The 10,667-nt window shown below is 46.2% G+C and overlaps 1 protein-coding gene across 1 annotated transcript in view; it reads right to left on the bottom strand.

Moving 5' to 3' along the window:
- Positions 1-10,667, bottom strand: part of NRP2 (neuropilin 2) — a 122,959-nt gene that overhangs the window by 74,526 nt on the left and 37,766 nt on the right. Inside the window, exons 3-5 of the mRNA XM_024206359.2 lie at positions 8,744-8,925; positions 3,579-3,809; positions 2,740-2,895 (exon numbers count right to left, since the gene is read on the bottom strand). Of these exons, the coding sequence (XP_024062127.1) occupies positions 2,740-2,895; positions 3,579-3,809; positions 8,744-8,925 (569 nt within the window). The remainder of the gene's footprint in view (positions 1-2,739; positions 2,896-3,578; positions 3,810-8,743; positions 8,926-10,667) is intronic.

The following is a 10,667-nucleotide window of genomic DNA, read 5'->3' as shown; positions in this document are numbered from 1 at the left end:
GAGTGGGGAGCAGGGGGCACAGAGGCTGCAGGGGCGGGGGGGTGCAGAGGCTGCAGGGCGAGTGGGGAGCAGGGGGCACAGAGGCTGCAGGGACGGGGGGGTGCAGAGGCTGCAGGGCGAGTGGGGAGCAGGGGGCACAGAGGCTGCAGGGACGGAGGGGTGCAGAGGCTGCAGGGCGAGTGGGGAGCAGGGGGCACAGAGGCTGCAGAGGCGGGGGTGCAGAGGCTGCAGGGTGAGGAGGAGCAGGGCAGGCAAGCAAGGGCATAGAGGCTGCAGGGGCTGCGGGGCGAGTGGGGAGCAGGGAAGCACTTAGCAACCCCCAACCAAGATCAGAGCGGGAGGGAGGAGGGGGAATGCGGGGTGCTCAGAGAAGGGGGCAGAGTTGGGGCAGGGGACTTTGGGGAAGGGGTTGGAATGGGGGCGGAGAAGGGGTGGGGTTGGGGCGGGGCCGGGGGCAGGGAAGGGGCAGAGTTGGGGCAGGGCCGGGGGCGGGACCGGGGCCCCGTGGAGTGTCCTCTTTTTTAAATGTTTGAATATGGTAACCCTACCTTAACTGAGGCATCCTTAACTCATGCAATCCTAGCTGAGACATTCCTAACTGAGATATATTGAATGCAAGACTACTACACAAAGGCAGCCATAATGCAAATGTCCTTAGCACAGCAGACCCTGACTGTGCATGTCCAATATTTTAAACTTCTAAACTGCTCTAGGTCATGGGTTCTCAACAGCCACCCTCCCTTTCTTTCTTTCTTTCTTTCTTTCTTTTTTTTGGGGGGGGGAGGCTTGAAACTTCTGAGAGGGGTGTCCTGAAACTATTTTCGGTTGTAACATGGCATCACAGTACAGAAAGGTTTTGACCATGGTCTTAGGTGAAGGATGCCACGAAGAAAAATAAAAGAAATTTTCTAATATGCATGTGTTAACTTGCTGAGTTTAAACGTTCATAATTTTAAAAGTACAGAACTTATTTTTATCAAACCAAATACTTTCCCCTTCCTTAACAAGGGCTAACAAAACAAGATTAAGTTTGAACTTTCTAGCTTCAGGGATTTTTGAATTAGACAAGTGCAAAATTCCAATTGGCAATTTGGTAAAGTGTATTTTGGGAAAACTGTATTTTCCCCCACTCTATCAAAAATATGGCTGCACCAATTTTGCCCAAATTTTCCAAAAATTGTTTGGATTGAGACCAGACATGGAGAGTTTCAGTACAAAAGGAATATGAGAACATTATGAACAAGTGAAAAGGTAGGACTAAGATGGAAACTGCAATTCACGAGTGTGACGTTTCACTCCATATTCTTTATGAAAATATGCTTATGATATGAATATGACATAACTGAGATACACTTTATGCAAGATGGCTCATGTGAGATATCATTGGGAAGGTTATGATTTACTGAATTTGATTATCCAATTTGTATGCCTGTATCATTTCTGTATCTGAAGTTGGGAATATTAACTATGTATCTGTATTTCAAATGTGTTACTTTGGGTGTCACCCCCAACCAGCCCTTGAGGTACAACAATGGAAAAGCCAGACAGGGCTCAGGGGCCATTAGCAGAGACAATGGACTGTGAAAGGGCTTAGTCTTCCTGTGGAGGCTGGAGACAGCTTACGAGCAATGGCTGCCACAGCCTTGCACAGACATGGGTCCGAGTCACCTGGCCCTGGATACCCCTCCTCCTCTTTTGGAATGCCAGTGGTTTTCCACTAGAAGACAAAGGCTTCCCGCCTTACACTAGAGCTATATAAGGCAGGGGAGTGACATTATCATGGGTTCTCCTCTGTCTCCCCACCCAAAGAGACACTGAAAAAAGACCTAGAAGCAAGAACTGAACTGTGGGGGGGAAGGGTTGAACCCAAGCTGGGAGGGTGTCTAGCTTGTGCGTAATAATACCTGAGGTCTCAAGAGGGAGACCAGTGCAGCTGCCTTTCAAGACTTTCTGTAATCTGCCTGCAACAATATCTAGGGTGAGAAATACTGTTTGTAACCAATTTCTTTAGTGAAATTAGCTTAGTTTGCGTGTTTGGTTTCATTTGCTTAGTAATCTGCTTTGTTCTGTCTGTTATCTCTTATATTCACTTAAAATCCACCTTTGGTAGTTAATAAACTTGTTTCTTGTTTATAATAAAACCCAGTTTATGCCATTTCTAACTGGGGGGGCAAAAAGTGTGCACATCTCTCTTCAGATTGAGGAAGAGGGCGGATTTTTATGAGCTTGCACTGTGCAGATTTTTCTATACAACGCAAGACAGTATTATTTTGGGTTTCTCTCCCAAAAGAGGTGTGCACGTGAGTGCTGGGGGAGTCCTCTCACACAGAGCTGACTTCAGTCTGTGTCTGCAGTGGGGTGTGGCCCTACCTGTGTGTGTGCTGCAAGAGGTCGGAGAGCCTAATTCAGCAAAGCAGGGAGAGGGAATGCAGGCTGATTGTGCAGGGAAGGCTCAGTGAAATACCTGTATATCAGGTGGCGTCCCAGAACGGGGGTCCAACCCATCACAATCAGTAACTATAGTTTCCACGCAGAAGCTAAAATATACATAGTTTCCTTTCTCTCTGTACGGCTGTCTGGGAAAACAACCTCTTGAAAACACTCATCCTGGCTCACTCGTACAAATGCTTGCATACACCGACACACTGAATGATGGAAACACTCCCAGAAATTCAATAAAAATCCCACATGACTGCATGAGTCCCACAAACAGGCCTGACTGTAAAATTTCCAACTTACTTTCCGGGATCTCCTGCTGGACCAAGTAGTAGCGGGCAGAGAAGCCATCTTTAGCCACTGCCAGATCAGTATGGAAGGTAAGCGAGAGAATACCAGTAGCTGAGCGGATCTCGGAAGGTGTCCTAGTGCCACAGTACCTGCCTATCAAAGGGCCAACTGCAAAAGAAAGAGCAGCAAAGTAGCTCCAGCCTTTTGGTTGGACTCTTTAGTCTTTATCTAACCTGACAAGTCAGCACTACTTGGCAAGAATACATTGGTAGTGGATAGCGAGTAACAACCCTACAGAACGAATCCGGATGAAATGAAGGCATTTTTGATTGTTTAGTTTCTATCACTTATATTTTTACAAGAACAGAGGTAGATCAAGTGTAATATCAGTTTGTTCACCTCTCCGAATTTCTAGTGCACATCTGTGTCTCCATCTATCTGCATTTCTAATGCATGTACTATATAACACATCTGATACATCCTCTATAGGACAGATGTTATTCTCTACTTGCGGGGAGATGGACTCAGTGATCAATAGATCTTTTTCATCTCTAACTCAAATGATCCAATGATACAATTAGAAAATTAAAAGTGTAGGTTCATCAGTAATATGAAGTCTACGCTGACACTCCATGGGGACAAACCCAGTATTGGAGACAGATAAATATGGTGATGATGCAAATCCTAACAGCTGAGAAAAGGCCAACAATATTTTGCATTTGTTAGTGCTGCAGAATACCGACAAGTCATGCCCCGCTATGGAATTTTCCAGACTCATCATTACAGCTGGTTAACGGGAGACTAGCCAGACATAGAGAAAAGCCTTGGTGATACATCGCCCCAGTGCTTACCTTGAGGAATGCCATCCCAGATGTCCAGCCAATCATACTTGCAATCTCCCTCTCCGACCTGCAAGGGGTCATGCTCCAGGTCAAAGGTCAGAAACTGAAGGATGATTTCCATCTTTGGCTTGGCCATGATGGTGAAAGTGCAGTCCAAGTTGTGGGGATACTTATCAGGGAATCCTGGAGAGTCAATAGTGCCATTGGAGCTGGTGAAGTTTCTAGAACAGTCTTCAGAGCCTGCAGGGGTAGAAAAAGTGGACGTAACTAACAACAACAACATGGCTGACATTGACAGCTCTCGCCTCCTTGTGCGCTTGGCAATATTCACTCTGTATCCAGAGCGTTGTCAGGATTTTTGCTGGCAACTTCTTGGGACACAAGAGCTTTGTAAATTTCATAACGACAGAGGGTGAGCTTGTTAAATAATTCCGACGGGCTTTGGACTGAACATCTCACATTCACTGTAGACGTGTGCCTAGACTGCTTTGAAAACCTCACTCAGAATCGATAGCTAATCCCGCTGCAAATACTCTGAAAATGGTATTAAGGGAATAGGAAAGCCCAAAAGGTTGGAAGCCCAAGCTGCACTGCAACAACATCTGTTGCAACACAATGTTATAATGTCACCATGCCAGCAGTACAGGGGTTATGCTCTGAGGCAACAGCATGGTCAGCAGTAGTGGATCAGGCATGAGGAAGAGTTTGCTGTTCTTTTTCACCCCATTCCTACAGTCTACCGATGGGCTCTTGGAGCACAGGGTCTTCTTAGCTGGCACTGTGACATGAATGCAACCAAGATGCAACCATTCTTGTGACACACCATCACCAACAATGGACCTGGACTCAGCATGTTCGGGGTCAACTCAGCAGACTGCAATTGGGCTAATGTAAATAATATACCGGTTCCCCCAGCATATTGTGGGGAGGCAGGGGGAGAAATGGGCATAAGGGGTAAAACACATATATGGCCAGACTAAAGACCTAGCTCTCTAGGGCTATATTTGGGGAACTAACTGAGGGAATCATGACCCACAATCAGGGAGGATGACTGACCTAGGGAGGAAGGAGAAAGGAATGGAATCTGGCAGGGCCGAGGAATTGTCTAATTTTTAAAAGAGATCTCCCTGACCTACCGATTTTGTGTCTGTCTGCTTATCTATCTTAGAACTTAGCACTAGCACCCATCACTGCGGTATTGGAGCTAAAATTTCCTCTTGAGAGTCATGAGATCTGGGTTATTTTCCCAGCTGTGGCACAAACTTCCTGCAAGGCCTTGGGCAAGTCACTTAACCTTTCTGTGCCTCGGTTTCCCTATCAGCAAAATAGGGATACTAATGTTTACCTAGAAACAATGCTGCTGTGAGGCTTACTTCAGTACTGCTTGTAAAGCATTTTGAAATCCTCACATGGGCAATTGCTAGCGAAGTATAAATGATCAATGATTCATTATCGCTATTATGTATTTTATTTTCCATCGGAGTGGCAATTAGCAGAGCAACCTCTCTGCAACTTCACCCAAAGCCTAGGACCTTAGCTGTAGAGCGTATGAATGGCTGGTCCAGCCTATGTCTCCAGACTGTGGCTGCTGAAAGATTTCGGGGGTCGGAGGACTGGTGTGTGTGTGTGCGCGCACATGTGTGTGTGTGTGAGAGAGATTCCGTTGACAGGAGGAACAGAGCGCTCTTTCTCTCTTATTCAGCTGTCTGCACCAGAAATGTTAGTTATTTCTATTCTTGAGGAAGACTTTCTCATTGCCAACAGGGCAGACAATGTTGCCACTTATTTATTGCTGACCTTGACGCTGGCCTCCCTCGTACCACAGCCTGCTCAAGGTGCCTCAGGGTGGTGGGGGAGAAGAGGAGGTTGTGTCCTATTCATACCATGGCTGCTTTAAAACCACTGCTCTTTAGAGGCTGGACAATTGACAATGGAAATCTCCAGCCTGTGGGCCATCGGAGGGGCAAAGAGGGTGTTACAGAGGCCTTTATCTCCATGACTGTAACAGAGGGTTAACATTCACTAAGGCTTTGACTTTTGTTTTATAGGGATGCTGCGCTTCTCCTCTATAAACTCACTGCTCCCACTCACCGAGTCGGTGCAAGCCTTCTTGGGACCAATTGGAGCCTTGTTATTAAGATCTGCACTAGCCTACGCAAGTTAGGAGAGCAACTTGAGATAACAGCTGGACTACTGGTACTGTTGTACCCCTAGGTGGAGTAACATTGAGAGGAATTTCTTAACTGACTATAGGAGAGCAACCAGCTTCTCTGGTGTGATAATGCAGAGGGAAATAGAAGAGGCCAAGCACAAATCGCAAGACAACACAATGAACAAGAATAAGAATGTATTTACTCCTGATCAAATAAAAAGGCAGCCGGATTTATGAAGAGACTAATACACACTCCAAGCCAAGGAGGAAAGCACAGAAATATTCAGTAAACCAGATGTTGACTGTCAGGAAATGTCCTCTAGGGACTGAACAGAAATGTAACTGTGATACTGTTAGATAGCAACGATTTCCTCATTTGGGTCGCTTGTAGCGGTTAGTATCTTTGTCAATAGCTTGACTGTAACCAGCAAACAATGACTTGCTTTACAGGTAACCTGCAAATAATAAATGGAAATCATGTTTACTTCAGCAATATGTGCTAAATGCTCCCACTCACCAGGCTGAGGGAACAATTCAGCACATAAACAACTAAAAGGAAACCACTTAGGGCTTGTCTAACTGGCACTTTACAGCGCTGCAACTTTCTCGGTCAGGGGTGTGAAAAAACACACCCAGAAGCGACAAAAGTTTTAGTGCTGAAAAGCGCCAGTATAGACAGTGCTTTATCGCCAGGAGCCGCGCTCCCGGTGATAAAGCTACCACCCCTCGTTCGGGGTAGTTATTTTTTATCGCCAGGAGAGCTCTCCCCCGGCGATAAAGTGTGACTACACTGCCCATGTCACAGTGTGGCCGCATTGCCGCGCTGTATCGTGGGCAGTGTAGACATACCCTTAAAAACAGGCTTGTCCAACTGCTCTCACTGTCACGCCCCAGAGACAGGGATGGCTGGAGCCATGAAGTTCAGATCTGATCTCTCCCAAAGTATAGTGGGAAAAGACCATCGGAGGAAGAGGAAGTAAGGGCTGCGTCACAGAGGCAGAAGGAGTAGGAGGAAGGCAGGCGCTACGTTAGCCCCACGACGTTAGCCCCTTCCTGGTTCGTACTCAATGGACAGAGTGCTTCTCACTCCCTGCCAGCCGGCCTCTCGGCACGGTGTCACTGCCTGGTTTTGTGTCAGCTCAGCCTCATCCTGGGCACTGCTGCATCCTGGACTACTCCCAGTCCTGCTTCATGACATAAAAGTCAGGGCCTGGGACTGGCAGCAAGGGCAAGTGGGACAAGGCACACAGGAGGGACTGGGATAGGACCAAGGGTTATGGGTAGGAAGAGGCAAGACAGCCCTGGTTTGAGTCAACTATCTTCCCATCTGCACAAAGACTCATCCTGATCCCTGCCTCAGTGTCCACTATTCCCTCAGCAAATCCCACGAAAACTGCCGTCCTGATGGGTTAACTAACCCCTTCAGGATTAATCAATGTTCAACCATTAAGTGAGACAATCATGTCATGAACTGGCTGGTGTGTCTGTGCACCACTGCCCTCTACTGGATGGAAAAAGAACTGCTCAACTGTGTGCCAGAGGCTTTACATGGCCACACCCTCATAACGATTCTCCATTTTAATGAGTCACCCCAGGAATAGATAGATACACTGATAGATTTTTTTAATCCACCCTCTCCCCTTCTAAATTAAAGTCAGGAAGTCCTATTTCATTCGTATTCCCATCCCCAGGCAGCTGGTCATCAGCACCCGAGTCTGTATGTGAGTATGTCTCTGTGTATTTACAAGCATCTGTCTCTAAATAATATATAACTGTGCTCAAAACCACTAAATACTTATGTGCTTGTATTAAGATTCTGAAAAAGAAACAAACAAAGCTGCGTCTATTTTTGATTCTCCAGTATATTCATGTATTTGTTTCATATTCTGCTGATGATGTGACAGTCGTGTGTTTTCTTCCACTAATGTGGGCAGAGGGCCTGGTCCTATGACAGATAGCTTCGGGTATCCTTGTGCAAAACATACTTATGCCGCTCATGTGCACACAAGCTCTCTCTCTCTCTCACTCTCTCTCTCTCTCAGGGCTACTGTACACGAGAAGCGCTACAGCGGCGCCGCTGTAGCGCGTCTAGAGAAGACGCTTTATGCCGATGGGAGAGCGCTCTCCCGTCGACGTAAGCCATCTCCGTGAGAGGTGGTAGCTATGTTCGTGGGAGAAGCAATCCTGCTGACATAGCGCTGTCCACACCGGCTATATCGCACAGGGGGGCGGAGTGGGAGGGGAAGACATTATTCACACCCCTGAGCGACATATGTTATACTGACATAAGTGGAAGTATGTACAACCCCTCAATCTCTCCCACACACACACTCATGCGTGTGCACACACAAACATAGAGTTTCGTATTTTCTTGAGACTATTTGTTCTCATACATACAGTTCTGACAAATATTTAGACAGAGCTGATATAAAAAGGCCTTTTGAGCAGCTTTTACTTTCTTCCAGAATAGTTTTGTATAAAACAGAATTATGAATAGTTCCTGTTATACTGAACTCAACAGCCGCCTGTCTGACTCCCTTGCTGACACTGCAGGCAGCAGCCCCTTTAAACGAGAAGTCCACCCGTTACAAAAACCCTTGCCTTCCAGAAAGAGAAAACAGAGTCATTGATCAGTGCTTAAGTTGTATATCCACAGGAGCTCTACACAGTTCTAAAGGAGGGACAATCTTCACTTAGCCCTGACTTAACAAGCGCTTACATGCCATGAAGAAAAGATAGAGTGTTTGTAGTTCTGGAATGCAAGAGAATTTAATGAGGAAACCTGCTTTTCATGCCAAGATACGAATCAAAAAGCACTATAACGCACCACTAAAATCTTTACCTTCTTGGAAATGTGATGAAACAGACTTGCCAAAAAATAATACCCTTTGTACTGAGCACATGCTAAAAACCCTACTGAAAATGTGGCTTATGGGATTTGCTCTGTGATGATCCCAATGTCAACTGCTGGGAAGATAGGTGCTGTAGGTCTGCCAGTCCGAAGTCTGCCTTTGACACTGACCTGTCTTGTAGATCTCATAGCGCAAAGAGAAGCCAGCGCCTTGCCGTGCGTAGTCCGAGGTGAACTTAATGTAGAGAGAGGAGCCTGAGGAGATGATGGTCGGAGGAGCAATGTTCCCACAGTGTTTGCCCAGCAGGTCTGCCGACTCGCTGTCTCCGTCCCGTATCTCGATAAAGTCATATCTGTCCGAGGAGTGAAAAGGGAGACAGAAGAGACACATGACAAACAGGGTGATGTTACAGAATGTACAGCACAAACACAATGCGTCCTTCTTCCCACCCTATACATGCCTACATACTTCACAGAAGCATCTGCCAGGCTGCTTGCTTCGACCATATCACCCCCTTGCTTGCAATTCTCCATTTCCACTGCAGTAAGCACAAGCTACTTGTCTTCACCTTTTAGGCCCTTTATGGCTTATGCCTGGCCTACCTAGGATCTCTAATCCACTAGACAGGTGTAAACTCTCACCTCCACTTTGCCCACAATGTCACCCTTGATTGCCCATTTGCCAAATTTTCAGACAAGCGGTCATCATGCAGTCTCCCGTGCTACCACTTATGCAAAGGAGAAGCACCCTATAAAAATCTTCCAGGCCACTATCCTCCTTTACATCTCTTCTTAAAAGGCACTGTCCCACGATGCCTACAAAACACTTGACAATTCTTAGGGTATGTCTACACTACAGGATTAATCCGAATTTAGATAATTCGAATTTGGGAAACAGGTTGTATAAATTCGATTGTGCGCGGCCACACTAAGCACATTAATTCGGTTTTTAACCACATTAATTCGGTGGTGTGCGGCCACACTACCCCATTACTTTAACCACAGTAATTCGGTGGTGTGCGGCCACACTAACCCTAATTCGAATTAACAAAATCGATTTAGGCGCTACTCCGCTCGTCGAGGTGGAGTACAGAAATCGATTTTAAGTGCCCTTTAATTCGAATTAACTGGCTCTGTAGTGTGGACGGGTGAAGGGTTAATTTGGATTAACGCAGCTAAATCCGAATTAAAGTCGTAGTGTAGACCAGGCCTTAGACAGCTGGTGTGCGGTGATCACTGCTTATTCCACTGTTCATAATGGCCTCACTGCTTCCTTGTCTCCCAGCAGTTTGCTGTATCCACCTGTTGTCTTTCATCTTAAACGTTGGGGCCTGGGTCACCTCTTTGTTATAGTCTGTACAGCCCCTGGCACAATGGGGCTGAGGCCTCTAGGTGCTACCCACAATACAAATAATAAGCAATATTAATTATAACAAACACCTCCCTCTACTGAAACTTTGCTCCTAGACCTACCTCCCATTCCATAACTAGCTTGTGTGTTTCCTCTCCCTCAATTCCTTCCCTTGTTCTCTCTAGTAAGTTGCATTATTTGTTATTTATATTCAGCTCTCAGATATCGCTCTCTGTCCAAATGATCATTCACTCTCCAAGCACTCCTGCACAGTAGGTACGTTACTATCATTATCCCTATTTCACACTTGCCAGAGAGGTAACGATGGGATTGTCAAATGCACCTAAGTGATTTAGGAGCATAAATCCCAAGGGGTTTGACAATCCCTCCCTAGATGACTTGCCCAAGGGCACACAGGAGGGCAGTGGCAAAGACAGGAATAAAACACTCTTAACCCCCAGACCCATGCTTATTCCTCTAGCCTATTTGGTAAGAGTTTCCATTCTAACACTCTCTATACACAGTTTTCCATACCTCTCACTTTGATTGACTTAAGTGGGTTATGGCATTATCCATATTACCATCAAGTAGGGGTGGAGGTATCTTGTGCCTAACCCTGAAGTCTTTACACGCATCCCCTATTGGCTTCAAAGGAAGTTCATGTAACAATTTAAGGATTAGTTAACACACACACACACACACACACACACACACACACACACACACACACACACACACACACAC

This window comes from Terrapene carolina, unplaced genomic scaffold (assembly GCF_002925995.2).
Source record: "Terrapene carolina triunguis isolate 2854851 unplaced genomic scaffold, T_m_triunguis-2.0 Scaffold62, whole genome shotgun sequence".
Taxonomy (NCBI): Eukaryota; Metazoa; Chordata; order Testudines; family Emydidae; genus Terrapene; species Terrapene triunguis.
Note: the sequence above shows the minus strand (reverse complement) of the source record. Positions and strands in the feature narration are given on the sequence as shown.